Source organism: Neofelis nebulosa, chromosome 3 (genome assembly GCF_028018385.1).
Source record: "Neofelis nebulosa isolate mNeoNeb1 chromosome 3, mNeoNeb1.pri, whole genome shotgun sequence".
Lineage (NCBI taxonomy): Eukaryota > Metazoa > Chordata > Mammalia > Carnivora > Felidae > Neofelis > Neofelis nebulosa.
The window spans coordinates 135,627,360-135,650,838 of NC_080784.1; the positions used below are offsets into that span (position 1 = coordinate 135,627,360).

General features: G+C 38.2%; 1 protein-coding gene across 8 annotated transcripts in view; it reads right to left on the minus strand.

The window, feature by feature from the left end:
- The window catches only part of PTPN13 (protein tyrosine phosphatase non-receptor type 13), a 235,138-nt gene that overhangs the window by 130,693 nt on the left and 80,966 nt on the right, over positions 1-23,479 (minus strand). For all 8 annotated transcript variants that reach the window (XM_058719585.1, XM_058719587.1, XM_058719586.1 and 5 more), the window contains exon 3: positions 14,886-15,064. In XM_058719585.1, coding sequence (XP_058575568.1) covers positions 14,886-15,064 — 179 coding nt within the window. The remainder of the gene's footprint in view (positions 1-14,885; positions 15,065-23,479) is intronic.

Sequence of the window (23,479 nt, forward strand, 5' to 3'; positions counted from 1 at the left end):
TTCAAAGCTTTGGCTCACTGACCATAAGACACTGGGTAAGATACTACAGTCTGATATGCAGATCCCTCCCACCCAGTGATCTCTCTGAAGAAATAAGAACTGTTTTATATGCGCTACATAGCTCCTTTTAGCAAAACCCCTTGAGATTTTGTGGCTCTCTATTTAATAGCAATAAAGCATAAATATCTTTGGGTGAAAAAAAAAATCCTTAATTGTTTCTGCTCACTCAACAAATTCTGAGCATCTCCTAAGAGGCAGATATGGAGTGCAGCAATGGTTCTCCAACTTTATCACAGATCAGAATCATCTGGTAAAACACAGATAAGGGTCCTACCTCTGTGATCTCTGATTTAGTAGATTTGGTGTGGGGTCTGAAAACTTGCTTTTCTTTAAAAAAAATTTTTTTTAAAGAATGTTTTATTTATTTTTGAGCATGAGAGTGTGAGTGGGGGAGAGACAGAGAGGGAGAGGGGAACAGAAGATCTACAGCGGGCTCTGTGCTGATAGCAGCAAGACTGATGCGGGGCTCAAACTCACAAACTGTGAGAGTATGACCCGAGCCGATGTCTGTTGCTCAACCAACTAAGCCACTCAGGTGTCCCTGAAAACTTGCTTTTCTAACAAGTTCCCATATGATGCTGATGCTGATGGCTGAGAGACAACACTTTGAGAACCACCAGCATAGAGCAGAGGCGATAATAATGAGTATTATAATAATGAGACAGGGTCCCTTCCATCTCAAACCTTCTACTTCAGTAACCAAGACAAGATAATGTGGTGTACAAGAGACTACAATTAGTGTAAGAGAAAACTTTAGATTTACAGGAAAAGTTAGCCAGACAATGAGGAGATGAGGCAAGAGCTGAGATGATGTGAAAGAGTATTCGAGGCTGGAGGAAAGGAATGTGCAAAGACTAAGAAGAAAGAAAGCACTTAGCACATCCAAGACACTGAAGTAAATCCAGAATGGTTGAGGCACAAAGCTTGAGATAAAGACTGCTCAGAGAGAAGGCTGGTGCAGTGTACCCTCAAAGCCCATGGTAAGGAGTCTAAAGTTTCTTCAAGTGAAATACAGATCTAAATATTTTTTTAATGTTTATTTATTTTTGAGATGGAGACAGAGAGAGAGAGAGAGAGAGGCAGAAAGAAAGGGAGAGAGGATCCAAAGCGGGCTCTGCACTGACAGCAGAGAGCCCAACGTAGGGCTCGAACCCACGAACTGCAAGATCATGACCTGAGCCAAAGTTGGATGCCTAACCGACTGAGCCACTCAGGCGCCCCAAGAACCTGAATAATTTTAAGCAGCAAAGGGACAATATCAAATATGATTTTTCAAAAATGCACTGGCTAGTTTAAAGAATGAACTGGCCAGGGGCAAGACTGGAGGCAGGGAGACTATTAGAAAGTATTTGCAGCACTGGTCATTCATGATGGACTGGACAAAGTAGAGGCACTGAGGACTAATAGAAATAGATGGATGTAAGAGACAATGAAGAATTAGAATCAATAGGAATTAATCACTGACTAGATTTAGGAACGAGGGCCTGAAGTGAATGAAAAGTTAAGAATGACATCTTAAGAGTCTTTCTTGCAAACTGGGGAAATGATGGCCTATTTATTTACAGGGAGCACACAAAAGAGGAGAAAGCTTCCAGTGTGTGAAAAGATATTTAGTTTCAGATCTAGTGAATCTGAGATGCCTGTGGGACATTCTGGTGAATATATCTAACATGTGGCTGTATATTTAAATTAAAGAGCTTTGTGTTAAAGATATATAAACTTGAGGGGTGCCTGGGTGGCTCAGTTGGTTGGGTGTTTGATATTGGCTCGGGTCATGATCTTGCAGTCTGTGGGTTCAAGACCTGCATCAGGCTCTATGCTGACAGCTCAGAGCCTGGAGCCTGCTTCAGATTCTGTGTCTCCCTCTCTCTCTGCCCCTCCCCTGCTCATGCTCTGTCTCTGAAAAAAATGAATAAGCATTAAAAAAAAAAAAAGATACATAAGTTTGGGAGCTAGCAGCAGATAGTCATGGATGTTTAGCCTTTAAAAAAGAGGAAACCAATTTGACAATAAATTTCATATAAAAAAATAAATAAAAATAAACAAGAATATGATAAAAGCCAAGAGCCCTCTATCCAGAAAAATACATGTATTCATATTTTCTTGGCATATAATTAAAAAAACTTTAATGGCCTCCTGAATCCATTCCTTTGACTTTGAAGGGTATCATGGGTTAGGATCCCAATATATAAAACAATTGTAAAAATTTACTTGGTCATAACTCTTCTTTTCTTTCTGTACTTCCTGGGAGGGGGTACCTCCCCCCCGCCCCCAATTATTTTGAAATCTCAAATCAGCAGGTTGGCATTTTCTAGTTTTAAAATTAACCTGTTCCCCTCACCCATTACCTTCTACATCTCAGCACACTTTAGATATTTGAGAAGTACATTCAGCTAGTTTCTGATATATACTACTATCTTAACCTATCTGACAACTTAGTTTACTCTAAGCTATTGTAGGGTTTGAAACATTAGTTTATATACACTACAGACCATGAGTATCTGGAGGAGACCCACTCATTATAGACTGGCCTCAGGAATCTGCTGAAATGGGATATTTCAGGGTCTATTTTGGTCTCCTGTGTCTCTCTTTCATGGTTTAAGTTTCCATCATAAGAATTATTCAAGTATATAAGACCCTATATACTAAAAGACTAATATGATGAAACTATATTACCTGACAAGAGTACCACATAATGCCATTAGCTCTGAATAACATATTATCAGAAATTAGTTTATTAGCTAGTGGAACATGGTATATTGAGGTGATGATACTTTATTTTTTTTTTCAGAGAATTTTTTTTTATTTAATATATGAAATCTATTGTCAAATTGGTTTCCATACAACACCCAGTGCTCATCCCAAAAGGTGCCCTCCTCAATACCCATCACCCACCCTCCCCTCCCTCCCACCCCCCATCAACCCTCAGTTTGTTCTCAGTTTTTAACAGTCTCTTATGCTTTGGCTCTCTCCCACTCTAACCTCTTTTTTTTTTTTTTTTTTTCTTCCCCTCCCCCATGGGTTTCTGCTAAGATTCTCAGGATCCACATATGAGTGAAACCATATGGTATCTGTCTTTCTCTGTATGGCTTATTTCACTTAGCAGAGGTGATGATACTTTAAAAAGAACTAAATTTAGGGGTGCCTGGGTGGCTCAGTCGGTTGAGCGTCCGACTTCAGCTCAGGTCATGATCTCACACTCCGTGAGTTCGAGCCCCGCGCCGGGCTCTGTGCTGACAGGTCAGAGCCTGGAGTCTGCTTCCGATTCTGTGTCTCCCTCTGTCTCTGCCCCTCCCCCGCTCATGCTCTGTCTCTCTCTGCCTCAAAAATAAATACAAACAGTAAAAAAAAAAAAAAAAATTAAAAAAAATAAAAAGAACTAAGTTTGTATAGAGCTCTGTACCTATCACAACCATAGCATTTGACTCTTTAAAAAAATTGTGGTACAAAATATAACATTAAATTTACCATTTTAATCATTTTTAAGTGTACAGTTCAGCAGTGTTAGCATATTCACTTTGTTGTATACCAGATCTCTCAAAGTTTTTTATCTTGCAAAACTGAAACTCTGTATATACTAAACATAAATTCCTCCTTCAGCCACTCACCAGCCTTGGGTAACTACATTTCTACTTTCTGTTTCTAAGGTTTGACTAGTTTATATATGTAACATGAGTATAATCAGAGAGTATTTGTCTTTTTGTGATTGGCTTATTTGTTTAGCATGATGTCCAAAGGGTCACCCATGTTGCAGCATGTGACAGGATTTCCTTCTTTTTAAAGGCTGCATAATACTCCATTAGATGTATATGCCACATTTTTTTTTTTAATGTTCATCTTTGAGAGAGAGACAGAGCGTGAGTGGTGGAGGGGAAGAGACAGGGGAGACATGGAATCTGAAGCAGGCTCCAGGCTCTGAGCTGTCAGCAGAATCTGATGTGGGTCTTGAACTCATGAACCACAAGATCATGACCTGAATCGAAGACGGATGCTTAAACGACTGAGTTACCCCTACCACATTTACCCGTGCCACATTTTCTTTATCCATTCATCCATCAATGGACATTTGAGTTGCTTCAACTTCTTGGGTATTAAGAATACAGCTGCAATAAACATGGATATGCAAATATCTCTTCAAGATCTTGCTTTGAATTCTTTTGGATATGTACCTAGAGGTGAGATTATTGGATTACACAGTAATCACACAGGAAACTCTGTACTATTTTCCATATTGGTTGCATCATTTTACATTCCTAAAAACAGTGCACAAAGCTTCCAATTTCTCTGCATCCTTGATTAACACTATTTTCTGTTCTTTTGATAGTTGCCATCCTAGTAGGTGTGAGGTAGACATCACCACAACCCCAGTATTTAAAGTTTTCAATCTAATTGTGTTACTGCATATTGGACTCTGGTACTAGACAGTCCTGGAGTTTCTTCTTTAGTGATCTGCATAGTGCCTGTCATATAATAAGTATACTTATCAAATTTATGGGTGAATGAATAAACAAAGGAGAAGGAGGGGAGAAAGGATGCATTAATAAGATTTAATATGGAGTAAGTATAGTATAATGGGGGTAAAGATATTCGGTCGTTTTTTTTTTAAGATTTAATTAATTAATTGATTAATTTTTAATGTTTATTTATTTTGAGAGAGAGAGTAAGAGCACGTGCACAGGCAGGGGGAGGGGCAGAGACAGAGAAGAGAGAGAATTCCAAGCAAGTTCTGTGCTGTCAGTGCAGAGCTCAATGCTGGCTCAATCCCACAAACTGTGAGATCATGACCAGAGCTGAAATCAAGATTTGGATGCTTAACCTACTGAGCCATCCAGGCACGCCTAAAGATTTTATTTTATTTTATTTTATTTTTTTTTCTTTTAAGTTTATTCATTTATTTATTTTATTTATTTATTTATTTTTTATTTTTTTTAATATATGAAATTTACTGTCAAATTGGTTTCCATACAACACCCAGTGCTCATCCCATAAGGTGCCCTCCTCAATACCCATCACCCACCCTGCCCTCCCTCCCACCCCCCATCAACCCTCAGTTTGTTCTCAGTTTTTTTTTTTTAATTTTTTTTTTCAACGTTTTTTAAATTTATTTTTGGGACAGAGAGAGACATAGCATGAACGGGGGAGGGGCAGAGAGAGAGGGAGACACAGAATCGGAAACAGGCTCCAGGCTCTGAGCCATCAGCCCAGAGCCTGACGCGGGGCTCGAACTCACGGACCGCGAGATCGTGACCTGGCTGAAGTCGGACGCTTAACCGACTGCGCCACCCAGGCGCCCCTTGTTCTCAGTTTTTAACAGTCTCTTATGCTTTGGCTCTCTCCCACTCTAACCTCTTTTTTTTTTTTTTTCCTTCCCCTCCCCCATGGGTTTCTGTTACGTTTCTCAGGATCCACATAAGAGTGAAACCATATGGTATCTGTCTTTCTCTGTATGGCTTATTTCACTTAGCATCACACTCTCCAGTTCCATCCACGTTGCTACAAAAGGCCATATTTCATTTTTTCTCATTGCCACGTAGTATTCCATTGTGTATATAAACCACAATTTCTTTATCCATTCTTCAGTTGATGGACATTTAGGCTCTTTTCATAATTTGGCTATTGTTGAGAGTGCTGCTATAAACGTTGGGGTACAAGTGCCCCTATGCATCAGTACTCCTGTATCCCTTGGATAAATTCCTAGCAGTGCTATTGCTGGGTCATAGGGTAGGTCTATTTTTAATTTTCTGAGGAACCTCCACACAGCTTTCCAGAGAGGCTGCACCAATTTGCATTCCCACCAACAGTGCAAGAGGGTTCCCGTTTCTCCACATCCTCGCCAGCATCTATAGTCTCCTGATTTCTTCATTTTGGCCACTCTGACTGGCGTGAGGTGATATCTGAGTGTGGTTTTGATTTGTATTTCCCTGATAAGGAGCGACGTTGAACATCTTTTCATGTGCCTGTTGGCCATCCGGATGTCTTCTTTAGAGAAGTGTCTATTCATGTTTTCTGCCCATTTCTTCACTGGGTTATTTGTTTTTCGGGTGTGGAGTTTGGTGAGCTCTTTATAGATTTTGGATACTAGCCCTTTGTCCGATATGTCATTTGCAAGTATCTTTTCCCATTCCGTTGGTTGCCTTTTAGTTTTGTTGGTTGTTTCCTTTGCTGTGCAGAAGCTTTTTATCTTCATAAGGTCCCAGTAATTCACTTTTGCTTTTAATTCCCTTGCCTTTGGGGATGTGCCGAGTAAGAGATTGCTACGGCTGAGGTCAGAGAGGTCTTTTCCTGCTTTCTCCTCTAAGGTTTTGATGGTTTCCTGTCTCACATTCAGGTCCTTTATCCATTTTGAGTTTATTTTTGTGAATGGTGTGAGAAAGTGGTCTAGTTTCAACCTTCTGCATGTTGCTGTCCAGTTCTCCCAGCACCATTTGTTAAAGAGACTGTCTTTTTTCCATTGGATGTTCTTTCCTGCTTTGTCAAAGATGAGTTGGCCACACGTTTGTGGGTCTAGTTCTGGGGTTTCTATTCTATTCCATTGGTCTATGTGTCTGTTTTTATGCCAATACCATGCTGTCTTGATGATGACAGCTTTGTAGTAGAGGCTAAAGTCTGGGATTGTGATGCCTCCTGCTTTGGTCGTCTTCTTCAAAATTACTTTGGCTATTCGGGGCCTTTTGTGGTTCCATAAGAATTTTAGGATTGCTTGTTCTAGTTTCGAGAAGAATGCTGGTGCAATTTTGATTGGGATTGCATTGAATGTGTAGATAGCTTTGGGTAGTATTGACATTTTGACAATATTTATTCTTCCAATCCATGAGCAGGGAATGTCTTTCCATTTCTTTAAATCTTCTTCAATTACCTTCATAAGCTTTCTATAGTTTTCAGCATACAGATCTTTTACATCTTTGGTTAGATTTATTCCTAGGTACTTTATGCTTCTTGGTGTAATTGTGAATGGAATCCGTTTCTTTATTTGTCTTTCTGTTGCTTCATTGTTAGTGTATAAGAATGCAACTGATTTCTGTACATTGATTTTGTATCCTGCAACTTTGCTGAATTCATGTATCAGTTCTAGCAGACTTTGGGTGGAGTCTATCGGATTTTCCATGTATACTATCATGTCATCTGCAAAAAGCGAAAGCTTGACTTCATCTTTGCCAATTTTGATGCCTTTGATTTACTTTTGTTGTCTGATTGCTGATGCTAGAACTTCCAGCACTATGTTAAACAACAGCGGTGAGAGTGGACATCCCTGTCGTGTTCCTGATCTCAGGGAAAAAGCTCTCAGTTTTTCCCCGTTGAGGATGATGTTAGCTGTGGGCTTTTCATAAATGGCTTTTATGATCTTTAAGTATGTTCCTTCTATCCCGACTTTCTCAAGGGTTTTTATTAAGAAAGGGTGCTGAATTTTGTCAAAGGCCTTTTCTGCATCGATTGACAGGATCATATGGTTCTTCTCTTTTTTTTTTGTTAATGTGATGTATCACGTTGATCGATTTGTGAATGTTGAACCAGCCCTGCATCCCAGGAATGAATCCCACTTGATCATGGTGAATAATTCTTTTTATATGCTGTTGAATTCGATTTGCTAGTATCTTATTGAGAATTTTTGCATCCATATTCATCAGAGATATTGGCCTGTAGTTCTCTTTTTTTACTGGGTCTCTGTCTGGTTTAGGAATCAAAGTAATACTGGCTTCATAGAATGAGTCTGGAAGTTTTCCTTCCCTTTCTATTTCTTGGAATAGCTTGAGAAGGATAGGTATTATCTCTACTTTAAACGTCCGGTAGAACTCCCCTGGGAAGCCATCTGGTCCTGGACTCTTATTTGTTGGGAGATTTTTGATAACCGATTCAATTTCTTCGCTGGTTATGGGTCTGTTCAAGCTTTCTATTTCCTCCTGATTGAGTTTTGGAAGAGTGTGGGTGTTTAGGAATTTGTCCATTTCTTCCAGGTTGTCCAATTTGTTGGCATATAATTTTTCATAGTATTCCCTGATAATTGTTTGTATCTCTGAGGGATTGGTTGTAATAATTCCATTTTCATTCATGATTTTATCTATTTGGGTCATCTCCCTTTTCTTTTTGAGAAGCCTGGCTAGAGGTTTGTCAATTTTGTTTATTTTTTCAAAAAACCAACTCTCGGTTTCGTTGATCTGCTCTACAGTTTTTTTAGATTCTATATTGTTTATTTCTGCTCTGATCTTTATTATTTCTCTTCTTCTGCTGGGTTTAGGCTGCCTTTGCTGTTCTGCTTCTATTTCCTTTAGGTGTGCTGTTAGATTTTGTATTGGGGATTTTTCTTGTTTCTTGAGATAGTCCTGGATTGCAATGTATTTTCCTCTCAGGACTGCTTTCGCTGTGTCCCAAAGCGTTTGGATTGTTGTATTTTCATTTTCGTTTGTTTCCATATATTTTTTAATTTCTTCTCTAATTGCCTGGTTGACCCACTCATTCTTTAGTAGGGTGTTCTTTAACCTCCATGCTTTTGGAGGTTTTCCAGACTTTTTCCTGTGGTTGATTTCCAGCTTCATCGCATTGTGGTCTGAAAGTATGCATGGTATAATTTCAATTCTTGTAAACTTATGAAGGGCTGTTTTGTGACCCAGTATATGATCTATCTTGGAGAATGTTCCATGTGCACTCAAGAAGAAAGTATATTCTGTTGCTTTGGGATGCAGAGTTCTAAATATATCCGTCAAGTCCATCTGATCCAATGTATCATTCAGGGCCCTTGTTTCTTTACTGACTGTGTGTCTAGATGATCCATTTCTGTAAGTGGGGTGTTAAAGTCCCCTGCAATGACCACATTCTTATCGATAAGGTTGCTTATGTTTATGAGTAATTGTTTTATATATCTGGGGGCTCCGGTATTCGGCGCATAGACATTTATAATTGTTAGCTCTTCCCGATGGATAGACCCTGTAATTATTATATAATGCCCTTCTTCATCTCTTGTTACAGTCTTTAATTTAAAGTCTAGTTTGTCTGATATAAGTATGGAGTATGGCTACTCCAGCTTTCTTTTGGCTTCCAGTAGCATGATAAATAGTTCTCCATCCCCTCACTCTCAATCTAAAGGTGTCCTCAAATCTAAAATGAGTCTCTTGTAGACAGCAAATAGATGGGTCTTGTTTTTTTATCCATTCTGATACCCTATGTCTTTTGGTTGGCGCATTTAATCCATTTACATTCAGTGTTATTATAGAAAGATACGGGTTTAGAGTCATTGTGATGTCTGCATGTTTTATGCCTGTAGTGATGTCTCTGGTACTTTGTCTCACAGGATCCCCCTTAGGATCTCTTGTAGGGCTGGTTTCGTGGTGACAAATTCCTTCAGTTTTTGTTTGTTTGGGAAGACCTTTATCTCTCCTTCTATTCTAAATGACAGACTTGCTGGATAAAGGATTCTCGGCTGCATATTTTTTCTGTTTAGCACACTGAAGATATCGTGCCAAGCTTTCTGGCCTGCCAAGTTTCAAAGGAGAGATCAGTCACGAGTCTTATAGGTCTCCCTTTATATGTGATGGCACGTTTATCCCTTGCTGCTTTCAGAATTTTCTCTTTATCCTTGTATTTTGCCAGTTTCACTATGATATGTCGTGCAGAAGATCGATTCAAGTTACGTCTGAAGGGAGTTCTCTGTGCCTCTTGGATTTCAATGCCTTTTTCCTTCCCCAGTTCAGGGAAGTTCTCAGCTATAATTTCTTCAAGTACCCCTTCAGCACCTTTCCCTCTCTCTTCCTCCTCTGGGATACCAATTATGCGTATATTATTTCTTTTTAGTGTATCACTTAGTTCTCTAATTTTCCCCTCATACTCCTGGATTTTTTTATCTCTCTTTCTCTCAGCTTCCTCTTTTTCCATAACTTTATCTTCTAGTTCACCTATTCTCTCCTCTGCCTCTTCAATCCGAGCCGTCGTCGTTTCCATTTTGTTTTGCATTTCGTTTAAAGCACTTTTTAGCTCCTCGTGACTGTTCCTTAGTCCCTTGATCTCTGTGGCAAGAGATTCTCTGCTGTCCTGTATACTGTTTTCAAGCCCAGCGATTAATTTTATGACTATTATTCTAAATTCACTTTCTGTTATATTATTTAAATCCTTTTTAATCAGTTCATTAGCTGTTGTTATTTCCTGGAGATTCTTCTGAGGGGAATTCTTCCGTTTGGTCATCTTGGATAGTCCCTGGAGTGGTGAGGACCCGCAGGGCACTTCCCCCGTGCTGTGGTGTATAACTGGAGTTGGTGGGCGGGGCCGCAGTCTGACCTGATGTCTGCCCCCAGCCCACCGCTGGGGCCACAGTCAGACTGGTGTGTGCCTTCTCTTCCCCTCTCCTAGGGGCGGGATTCACTGTGGGGTGGTGTGGCCCGTCTGGGCTACTTGCACACTGCCAGGCTTGTGGTGCTGGGGATCTGGCGTATTAGCAGGGGTGGGTAGGCAAGGTGCACGGGGGCAGGAGTGGCAGTCTTAGCTCGCTTCCCCTTAGGTGATCCACTTCAGGAGGGGCCCTGTGGCAGCGGGAGGGAGTCAGATCCGCTGCCGGAGGTTTGGCTCCGCAGAAGCACAGAGTTGGGTGTTTGCGCGGAGCGAGCAAGTTCCTTGGCAGGAACTGGTTCTCTTTGGGATTTTGGCTGGGGGATGGGCGGGGGAGATGGCGCTGGTGAGCGCCTTTGTTCCCCGCCAAGCTGAGCTCTGCCGTCCGGGGGCTCAGCAGCTCTCCCTCCCTTTGTCCTCCAGCCTTCCCGCTTTCTGAGCAGAGCTGTTAACTTCTGACCTCCCAGACGCTAAGTCGCGCTTGCTGTCGGAACACAGTCCGTCCAGCCCCTCCGCTTTTGCCAGCCAGACTCGGGGGCTCTGCTTGGCCGGCAAGCCGCCCCTCTGCCCCGGCTCCCTCCCACCAGTCCGTGGAGCGTGCACTGCCTCGCCGCCCTTCCTACCCTCTTCTGTGGGCCTCTCGTCTGCGCTTGGCTCCAGAGACTCCGTTCTGCTAAACCTCTGGCGGTTTTCTGGGTTCTTTAGGCAGGTGTAGATGGAATCTAAGTGATCAGCAGGACACGCGGTGAGCCCAGCGTCCTCCTACGCCGCCATCTTCCCTCCCCTAAAGATTTTATTTTTAAGTAATCTCTACCAAATGTGGGGCTCGATCAAAAGTCACACAGTCCACCAACTGAGCCAGCCAGGCGCCCCTGGTCTTTTTTGACAAGTTCAGTTGAAGCTTCTGCTAAGGTTGGAGAAGCAAATTTCCAGTATTGTTCTTATAAAGATGACCCTTGATTTTCAAGAAGAACAGAGATGATAGGGGCCACAATTCCTGATATTTAGATTACAAATTAGTGGCAATAAACACTTAAACTAAGATTCCTTTAGTTTATCAGGGATATAGTACAAATCCCTGGAGTATATCAATATTCTTGAAGACAAATCACAACAAGAATTTGTCTCAGGTTCCATTCCCATCAAATTGATTTCAAAAGAACTGCCAAATTAAGCACAGCATGTACCATGCAAGCAGGAAGTGAACAATTACCAGTAAGACAGAAAAGCCAGAGGATCAAAAATCTTAGTGTGACCTGTATAAACCTGTCGAGTTTTTAAAGAGTCATGTTATCTTGAAAAGTAAAACTTTAAGGCAAATAAATGAAAGTGCCTATTTATAGAGCTGGTAGTTGAGGTAAATTTTTTCATACAGCTGTACATATACAGTTTACAAAACAAGTTCCATTGAATGAAGAAAACATTTTTATGCATCAAGATCTTACCAAATACTCATTGTTATTCACAATACTGTGCTAGGCATCGAGTATTATTTAAAAAAATATTGATATATTATATACTATCAATAGCAAGAATGTATTGCATACTAGTTAATGACATATTCTTAACTCATAAAAGTTGTGAAATGCAGTTACCGTCCTCTTTTTCAGTACACCCCTGCCCCATTAAAATCATAATACTAGAATAGTGCTTTTTAATTTTAATTTTCACACCACAATGTGAAATTAGTAAGTTTCCATGAATTTATTGGCCATTAGTGGTCAAATAAATGTAATTCCTTTTGCTCCACTCCCCAAAAAGAATACTAGAATATAAGACTACTCCTCTGACCTTTGCTTCATACTTATATTGCAAACAGGAATGGGATCAAAACACTTGTCTTTGATTTTCTTCATACTTAGAATTGCACTGGAGCTTTTAAGGCAAGAGATGAGGTAAACAGAAGTTCCCATTAGATTCACAAATAAATCAACTTTACTTTACCACAGTAATGGCAACAATACCACACCCATCGCATCTCAGCTCTGGCTCCTAAAACTTAGTCTAGTTAAGAGGCAGGCTTCAATCACGTTCTCAACCATGTGCTCTAACAATTTAACCTAAACACAAGGCAGTTTACTTGTTTGGGTATCCTGACATCACAGGGCAAAATGGGAAAGCTTATGCAAATTAGAAAGGCACTTGTGCACCTAAAAGTTTTACTAAGTACTTTTTTCTTCTATTGTGGATTTTAAATGCCTTCCAGAAAGAATTCATAAACCACTGTGCAAAACTTTTCATAATTTGAAAAAACCCTATTATAATTCAGTAGAAGTTTTCAAAACTAAGACATCCATGGCTTTACTCTATTGCAGAGGTCACCAGATCCACTTGAGAGACTGATAAAGTTATGGACACCCTTCTCTGAACATGCTCAAACATGCAAAACTTAGTTTGCCATTTCACTGGTTTGTAGATATCCTGGAGTTCAATTAAGATCTAGAGATATCAAGTGTTAAATAAGTTGCACACACACTATGCCTATTTCCAATGTTCTAATTACCTTATATCTTTTAAAAGTTTATTATTAAATGAACCACACATACAGAATGTACAGAATGAATGCATGCTATTTAAATAATAACAGTAAATAACTATATATGTGCTATCCAGCTTAATAAAACACTACCAGTACATTTGAATACTCTCATGATCTATAACAATGACCAACACTCCCAAAATTCTTAAGCAGTTCATGGAGTAGATAAACTGGGTAGATAAACCTGGATTTTCTACCAATTCTATTTAGTCTTCTTTTAGAAACACAATGGCTCAAATCAAGATGCCTTCTTCTAGCTTAATCAATACACATGTATGCATGCACACACACATACACAAATACACACGCTTTCTCTTCCTCTTTCCTTCTCTCTCTCCCTCTCTGAAAAGGGAAACATTCACTGACAGTGATAGGATGGAAGGATAAATTAGTACAATCCCTTTTACATGGAAATTAGGCAATGTATATCAAAATTTTAAATGCACAAACTTTTTGGGGCGCCTGGGTGGCTCAGTCGGTTGAGCGGCCGACTTCAGCTCAGGTCATGATCTTGCGGCTTGTGAGCTCAAGCCCCGCGTCGGGCTCTGTGCTGACAGCTCGCAGCCTGGAGCCTGTTTCGGATTCTGTGTCTCCCTCTCTGTCTGCCCCTAACCCACTCTCTCTCAAAAATAAATAAACATTAAAAAAAAATGCACAAACTTTTAGGTTTTACTACCAGGAAATTATTATGTTAGTTTTTACACTTATGTGGAATAATGTAAGGGAAATAATATTCATACCCAGTTCTTAATTCTCCAGAGTTCCATATCTAAATTATCGCAACCTGCTATATACTATATATATAGTATACTATATACTATATATATATATATATATATATATATATATATATATATATATATATAAATTTTTTCATAGCCTTGACAATGAAATGAGATCTGATGTCAATGCTATTGCCATCCTCAGACTGGATATTTCCATCATGAACTTTTCCTTCTTAATTGTTCCATCAAATGAATTGTCAAACTGTGAGCTTTGCTTCCATTGTATCCCTTTTATCCATGCCTTTATATTCCCAAGGCATCACATGATTTTCAGCTCTTTCCCCAGATTATTAAAAGTCCCTTATTAAATTTCTACACAATTCCTATACAGTTTGTTATGTGTGTATAGATGTGTGTAGTATAGACTTTGTATATTGTATATATTCCTATCTAATACAATCCCTATATAATCTTTCATCTTATCTAGTTATCCACACTTTTGTCAAACTTCCCCTCTAAAATCACAAGTCACATCATAATCACTCTCCTGAAAATATGCCTCAGAAGAAAGTCTCAAGTACTGGTATTCAAAGTCTTCTTTATTCTGATTTAATAGTCTCCTTCTCTTTAACCACAGGCTTCCAGGTACCTAATGCTCTAGCCTAGCTAGTCTAACCAAACATTCCCTTATCATAGTGGACAATTTTTTATCTCTTATCATTGCATATACCAACAACCTTGAGTGGAACGTTCACATCTACTTATTTTTACTTTTCTAAATTCTACTCATTCTTCATAGCCCAACACAAATGCTACCTTTCCTGTGATATCATTCTAAGCTAAAAATTAACTGCTCCTCTTCCAACATTCTAAAATAGTCTACCCCATATATTTATTTTAATCCATATATTACAGGTTGTTCTATACACATTGATCAGGATCAATTCTCTAGTTATTTTTGCATCTTCCTCACAAATACAGTGCTTTAAACACAGCAGGCATTTAGTATTTTTAAACATGACTTAATAATGGCTCACCTTACTAATAAAAAATATTGTTTCTTAGATCCATAAATTTTTATAAAACTATTCTCACACAAAATAAATACGCACTTCTTGGAATACATGATCATTTAAAATTCAGTGGCTCTTTTTCAGAGGGTGGAGGGAGGGTAGCCCAGGGTCTTTTACTTTTCCTACCCCCACCCAAAATAAAAAAACAAAACCAAGCTAAAAACACTTAACAGTTACCTTTTCAACATCCGAGAGAGAAGTTAGTGATTGATTTTGAAGAACTTCTGGTGCGGTGAATGCGCGAAGATCCTGATTGGAAATATTTTCATCTGTAAAGGACACACTACCAGATGGCAGCAACAGCAGAGACCATGGAGAAATGATGAAACCAAGGGCAGCAGGATCAGCCACGCTTACTGGTTTGTAACCACATAGAATAAAAAGAAAAAAAAAAAACTGCTTAAAATTATAATCAAAGTATAGATCATTTAAATGACTATCCCAGCCTATGCATATTGTGTCCAAGTGCAGTGACAAACACCAAATCAATATGCTACAAACAGAGTGGGTTTCACGTATCTGCTGCTACTAGCATTACCAGCAACACCACCTTGGTTGGACTTAATCTTTTAAAACTTAGATGGTAAACCTTAGAAAGTAGAAATACAGATTTTCACTGTCAGTCATGAGAATTAAATGTGGTTCAAAAACTTTACCGCAGTGATACAAATGTGCACAAGGATCAAGTAGTTCTTAAACTTTGGGGGGGATCATGGATTCTTTTGAGGATCTGGTGAAAAGTATGGTCTCTTTTTCATGGAAATGGATAAAAAATATAAAACTGTACACAAAAGAGATTCATGGATCTCCCTATAGCCCTTTTATGGACCCTATGCTAAGTAAGATTTCCTGATTTAGACTATAGTGTTGTCAAACATAAAAAATAATTTCTTTGACCATTCATCAGATTTGGAATTAGCAAAGTCTCAACTATATGAAAGTCTCTTGTTTTGCAACAAAATATGTATTTGTCTGAATTCTAATTTTTGTTTTGTTTGTGTTTGTTCATTTCACTAGAACTTCAGGCAGCTTCTGTACTAGCAAATGTGATCATTGGGGTCTCTAACAATTTTTTGTTTCAATGCTTGCCTGTGTGGTGCCTAAGAGCTCATGTTTAAAAGCATTACAAAAAATTCCTTAGGGGCACCTGGGTGGCTCAGTCAGTTGCGCGTCTGATTCTTGGTTTTGGCTCAGGTCATGATCCCAGGATCTTGGGATCAAGCCTCGCATTGGGCTCCACACTGAGTGGGGAGCCTGCTTAAGAATCTTTCTCTCTCTCTGCCTCGCCCCCCCCACCCTGCTTACACTCTTTCTCTCTCCAAAATAAAGAAAAAAATTAAAAAATCTCTTGAAAAAAATAATTCCTTAGATTTTAGCAGGCCTTCTCCCATAAGTAAAGGTATACATTAGGCTCAACAAAATATACTTATTAGAGGGAATTTTATTTTGTCTTCCCATTTCAAAAGGAATTTAATATAAGTTTTAAGGTAACTGCTATGTGAACTGGATCACAGACTCAAGAAACTGCTATAAAGTCACAAAAGACCTGTGACTGCCAATGCCGCTATTATGCAATCTGAACAGGTTGTACTGATATCTAAGTCAAATCATAAGAAATTGCCAGAGTGTATGGCACAGTTTGTTAAACATCCTATAGTACCTATTCTTTCCTGAAAACAACTTTTATTAGAACTGAATCATCCATCCTTTCTGACTTTTAAACCTCTACCTATGGTCAAGATTCTGACCATCAGAATAAAATGAAATAAAAAGTAAACTATTAAAATTCATTCTTTTTTTGAAGACTAAAAGGACAACTATATGTTCTCCTGCATTTTTCATGAATCTGAAACATGTCTTTAATAACTGTGTCAAGGGAGAAAAGTGTGTTTGAACGTATCCTTTGATCAGTCAGCACATCTTACGTTGCACCAAAGCTGAGTTACAGACCAATGATCCTTACGGTCCTACCCAATCACATATCAGACCGCTAAAAACACGGCTCACAATTCTTAAGGTAACGTATGTTTTAATGAATCATTGCAGCTGGTAAACCTAGGTATATTGTTGTCTTTCACAGCCACTTTACACATTTTCTGTTAAATGCTTCTTCTTGGGTATTTCATGCACAAATATTACACAATCAAACTAAAGAGAACTCAAACAAGGCAGAACAATATTTTCTTTGCCAAATGATGCTATCTGAAATACTGGTATTTCCCATGTCACAGATATTTATAAAACAGTCCACAACCAATTCCTTTCAAATTAGCAATAAAAGGGGACAAACACTAGGAGACCAGTAAGGAAGGCAATTCACTAATATTTGATATGAGATACTGATGGCCTAGAACCATCTTAGTAACAGTAGGGGTGGTGGAGAACCTGTTAAAACCTGAATGTATTTTAAAGGGAGTGACAACAGAATTTCCTGACAAACTGGATGTGAAGCAAGAGGAAGAGAAGAATCAGGATGACTCCTAGATTTTGGTCTTAGTAATGGGAAAGATGGAGGGTCATCAACTGAGGTAGAGAAGATACAGGATGGCACAGGTTGCTGAGGTAGGGCTTGCAAGATGGTGGTTGGAATGGGATCTGCTACATTTAGTATCTACTAGATCTGTATCAAGTAGGCAGCTGGATTTGGAACTGGGAAAAAGGTCTGAACTGGACATACATTTGGGGAGTCACTGGCCTACTAGACAGTATTTAACGTCTTGTGATTGGGTAAACTCACCAAAAAATGAGTTGAGATAGAAAAGAAATCAAGGACAAGGATTGTACCCTGGGGTACTTCAACATTAAGACTGACTGCCCCTTGTCAGTCTTTTTTCTACAGGTTGTTCTTCTCTTGGGCATCTGTGCAAGCATGGTATTGTAATCTCCCTCTCACACTTCTTTCACTCATCACTCCCAATCTCCACCTCACTATTTTAAATAATTCTTTTTGTTAGTCTTTCCAAACAGCTGCCCAGTTTCTAATCCTAAAGCTAAGAGAAGAAGCTGGGATTCTAACTCTCATATCTAATTCCTGTCAGCCTTATTTGGGGGATAGAATTATGATTTCTAGTATATCTATTACCACTTGAATTTGTAAATAATTGGACATCACAGCTAACTCGAGGCATAAATGCCACTCGGAAATCTAAAGGCTATGTTCTGTCCTGCCATACTGGATACTGGTGTCCACTTAGACCCAAAAGAGTTTGCTACTCTCCTCCTCATCCCAGACCGCAGACTAACCCTATCCTTGACAGGGTAGCACAGTATAGAAACTGTAAAAGGTGAAAGCAATCCATAATCGCTTAACAGTCTGAAATTAAGAGATTTATTTATGAGCACAACCAAGGTCAGCAAAACTACTGTTACTATGGCAAGAACTTTATTTTTCAAATTGTACTTTGTACAACAGGTTTGTGTTTATGTAAAGTATGCCATTATTATAAACACTATTCACATTTAAACATAATCTTCCCAACATGACAAGTCATTTGCTCAAGAGTCCACAGTATTACAGAGAGAAAGCATGAGGTATCTGAGAAAAAAAGAATACAAAGGGAGTATTAGAGGCAACATAATTACTCTAACTACAATGAAGAAAGAATTAATTTCTTTGTTTTATATGTGGCTGTTTAATATGAGTAAGATTTGACCATGGTTAAGGGGGAGATTCCAAGGAAAAGAAACAGCCAAAGTAAAGACACGTGGCCAGGAAATTATTAAGTTTGTACAAGGAACAGCAAGAACTTTGGGCAGAGAAATGGTAGAGAGCAGTGAGAAACAGAATTACTAAGGTTGGTCATATTTTTGCTTGTTAGAAAACACACACACATAAAGGAATGACATGGATTATTTTCATTGTTTTCAAATGTGTTTTTTAAATGTCTTGTAATAAAACTAAAGCAGCTGCAACAACACACTACATTGTTGTCAAATACCCAAAACATACACACATGCAAACCCACAAGTGAGGAGAGGTAGGGTACTGGTTCAAATGAGTGTAATTCACTGTCCTGGTCTAACTACAAGGAAAGAATTTAAAGCAAATGCATTCAGAATCCTTCACAGAACGCTAACAAAAGAATATTTAAAAATGGAATTCCAGAAGCTTGTAATTTGATGTCCTACAATGTTTTAGTTGTGTGATGATTATCCTCAAGAATGCTATTATTATGAAACAGTAAATCTGATGTGAACTGATTCCAGGAGTCAAATGATTCTATTTATAGATTTTTACCAACATTCCACAGAAAAAGTTGCTTAAACAGAATTTCAAGCAGCTAGAGGCAAAGTTAGAAATAAGCAAAAATCTGATATGCAAAGAAGCATCTTACTTAGAGCTTCTTTCTGACGTTCCCTTAAACTAAGACCCATATCCATGCTTTTTTTTTCCTCCTGCGGGAGCTTACTTTCTATTGTCCCCTTCATTTTATTTTTTGGCCTTTCAATTATGGCATTAAGAGGGAAATGATCATAACTGGTAACACAAACGATAACAGAACTAAATAAAAGTATCAGGAAATCATCTAAAGACTTAGAACAACAACATCATGTTGACCTGAAAAATCCCTTTCCTTATTTAAATATATATACAGAAATTGTAGTCCTACTTCTATATGTTCTGTTAGAGTGATTGGCAAAAATCTATGCAGAGGTCACTGTTCCAAACTCCGAAGAATTCCACGAACTCATTCTATAAAACAGAATTCTCTAAAAAATTCAGTTCATATGTGCATACAAATATAGACATTGTTAGATAAATCATCTGGTATAACAATGCACAAACAGAAAAAAATAATTGGTTTAGAATGTTTTAACATTTTCTTGATTAGTAAAACTTTGTGATAAATTATTTAAGATTTACTGGAAATTACAGTCTATCCTATAGATCAATTCCCAGTTAAAAATTTGATACCTCATAAATTTTGTTACTACTTTTTTAAAACTTCAGTTTTTAAAAAAAAATTTTTTTTAATGTTTATTTATTTTTGAGAGAGACAGAGACAGAATGCGAATAGGTTAGGGGCAGAGAGAGAGGGAAACACAGAAGCAGAAGAAGGCTCCAGGCTCTGAGCTGTCTGAACAGAGCCTGACGCGGGGCTCGAACTCTCATGAGCTGTGAGATCATGACCTGAGCCAAAGTCGGACGCTCAATCGACTGAGCCACCCAGGCGCCCCAAAACTTCAGTTTTTCTAATATGAATCAGAATAGAACAGCAATCCCGTTTTGAACAAATTGTGTAAATAATGGGAATTAAGACATCTATATAGTGTACATTAATAATGATAGTGTCTTCAAAGACATTAATGTTTACATCACGTATATTTTCTTTTAATAAATGCCTACAAATCTTTGGTCCTCAAGAATTTATATTCTGGTGCAATAGGTCCCAGACTTTGCTAATCATCAAAATCTCTAAACTCAACCAGGAGACTTAGAAACATACCAGACGGCTGTCAGCTTCATATCATTCCTTTTAGTATCTGACTGTTAATTTAGGATGTAGTCTTATTTAAGAGCAGAAGTATGGTATAATGGTTAGGAGTTTGGACTGAAGCCGGAATCCCTAGGTTAATATTTTAGGTTTGACCTTTACAACTTATACTGTGATCTTAAATAAGTTTCCTAGCCTCTCTGTGCCTCAACTTCTTCAGGTAGGTAAGGTTGTTGTGAGGATTCATGGAAAAAGCCCTTAGACCTGTTCCTGGCACACAGAAAGTACAATACAAAAGTAGTAGCTGTTATGCTCATGTTGGCAGCACATACACAAAAGTGGTAGCTGTTATTATTTAATAAGTCTTTTCTCTGAAGATATCAGATGTAGACAGTACATCTAATAAAAAGACACTATTTAAAGTTAATCTTGGGGTGCCTGGGTGGCTCAGTCGGTTGAGCATCTGACTTCGGCTTAGGTCATGATCTCATGGTTCGTGGGTTCGAGCCCTGTGTTAGGCTCTGTGCTGACAGCTCAGATCTGGATTCTGCTTCAGATTCTGTGTCTCCCTTGCTCTCTGCCCCTGCCTTGCTCACACCGTCCTGCTCTCTCAAAAACAAATAAACATTAAAAAAAAATTTTTAAGTTCATCTTTTATCACCTATTAGCTTTTTTTTCTCCAAAAGAAGAAGGTGCCTGTATTAGAAGTACTGTAAATTTCAGAAAAATAGAAAATATTAGATTTTTAGGAATTTTTTGGCATCTCTTACCTAGAAGTCATAAGAAATACAGATGATTTAAAGTACAAGGTATCATAAAATATTTTTTTCTTTAGTTCCTTGGGGGAATCTATCTTCTATAATGTTTCATTTATTATATGGTATTCCTAGTTAGCATAGACCTCAAATTTAGGAAACCTAGTTTAAAACTTTATAATCAGGGGTGCCTGGGTGGCTCAGTCGATTGAGCGACCAACTTCAGCTCAGGTCATGATCTCACAGCTTTTGAGTTTGAGCCCCGCATCAGGCTCTGTGCTGACAGCTCATAGGCTGGAGCCTGCTTCTGCTTCTGTGTCTCCCTCTCTCTCTGCCCCTAATCCACTTGCATTCTGTCTCTGTCTCTCTCAAAAATAAATAAACATTAAAAAAATTTTTTTAAACCCAAATTTGTAATCAATACACTTTGTATTTCCTGAGTAAACTACTCATGTGAAATTGATTACCTTAAGGTATGACATGAATTATTAGATGATGTTAATTTGAATGTACACATATCAACTATGGTGTCAGCATACAGTTTTAGAAATTTTTATTTGTAACAGAATTTTATAGCATGCCAATAAAATGAAATTATGCATACAGGCCCTCTAATTGATGTATTTTTATGAGCTTTTCTTCACTAGAAGAGGAAAAAAAAAGACATTTTTATTTCTTAATGATGACATTTACTCACACAAGTACACACATTTGTTTTTCTTTTTTGCTTTTAAACACTAAACACATGTAAGCCACCTATCCAAACCACAACCACTGGAATCTTGGTAGGGCATCTGATCAATTAGACTTCTAGTAGTTTTGTTTTGTTATGTACTTGCAAGATTCTTGAGGTAATTCCAAATCATGCATCTTGTTAACAAAACACCAGTGATATCTGATTTTAACAAAGGTGGTATGTAGAGAATCTATTAGTAAAACTAAATTGGTTATGATTATTAAAGGCAACAGGGCATATATGGCTAGACAATATGTATAGAAGGAAACTGGTCTTAAGAATTTGCTCTCTTCTTCAGCAAACTTCCGGGCCACCTGATCCAAACAGCATGAAAGAAATAGCAGTTCCTATCACATCTTCTTTCATTCTTATATTCTGAGGAAGCTGCCCACTTCATTCTTTTCATATGTTAAGTTCCTACTTTTTCATTTTTCTTTGGTGTTTACCTTTTCCACCAACTTTCTTTATGCTCATCAATAAAACCTGCATACCCAGGGTGCCTGGGTGGCTCAGTTGGCTGAAATTCTGACTTTTGATTTTGGTTCAGGTCATGATCCCAGGGTTGTGGGATTGAGCACCAAGTTGGGCTCTGCACTGACAGTGTGGAGCCTGTTTGGAATTCTCTCTCTCTCTCTCTCTCTCTCTCTCTCTCTCTCTCTCTCCCTCCCTCCCTCCCTCCCTTTGTCCCTCTCTTGCCTGCATGCTCTCTCAAAAACTTTTAAAAAATTAAAAACAAAAACAAAAAAGCCCCTGCAAATCCAAAAATTATATGTCAAAATACTGAAAAAAATGCTTTTGTAACTGTTTTTACACATTTTTTTCTAGAATGTAAGTGACTTAAGGATATGAACTATGAATTTCTTAGTGATCAAGTATAATGCTATCATAATAATACAATCGCGATACTTGAAAAAAATGAACTTGTTTACAATTCCAACTCTATACTACAGGTCCGCAATCTTTTAAAGGTGTCCTTCTGCCCTGTTCTGTTATGACCACAATTTATCAATTTACATTTTGCTGGTCACCAAAAAAAGGTTATTTTGGAGCTTCATTATGAAAAAAAAATCCTCCAAAAAAACTAAAGTTTTCTTTGGAACTTTAAATTATTTACTAAGAGATTATTCTGGATCTTTATTTTATTCTCCAATCTTTATTATTTTCAGTTATTTTTTTCCAACTATGATTCAAAGAAAGTGTCAGTTTTGTTAATCAGAATATTGAAACAAAGTCAAATTTATGAAGTATCTGCCTTAGGAGGGTTGGGGTAATTAAGAAAGTACACAAGCCTCCGGTCTCCTAAGTCACAGGATTTTGGTGTGGATTCTGGAGACAGGGCACAGGATTCTACACAGTATTTTCTAAAAGCTTCCTGGGGATTCGGATAACCATACCAGTTGATCCGACACACGTATGAGAACTATTGCCCTTAACAGAGTCAGTAAAATGGTATCATGGCTCAATCAACTTGCTTCTTGTGCTTGCCTCATTTTTATGTCAACTAACTGATAGTAAGAACATCATGAGAGGAGTATGTATACCTTTATATTCTCCCCTAATGCTTAAAATTTTTTTTTCAGCTTTATGCCACAAGTGAGGTAGAGATATGGCAAATCAGAAAGCGTTAACAAGTAACTATTTTATCCAAATTATAATAAAGTCATTTTGTGTTAGAAAGGCAGAATGGCTGTCATAAATAACTTTAGATTGGAAGTGAGACCTAAATAGTTCTTTTCTATTTATAAGGAAAAAGCTGAATAAATGGCATCAAACTGAAGATCTCACTGTGCATTTAGAAAGAAATTGCCTTACCCACCTAATAAAGTTAATTTTTGTTTTTTTTCT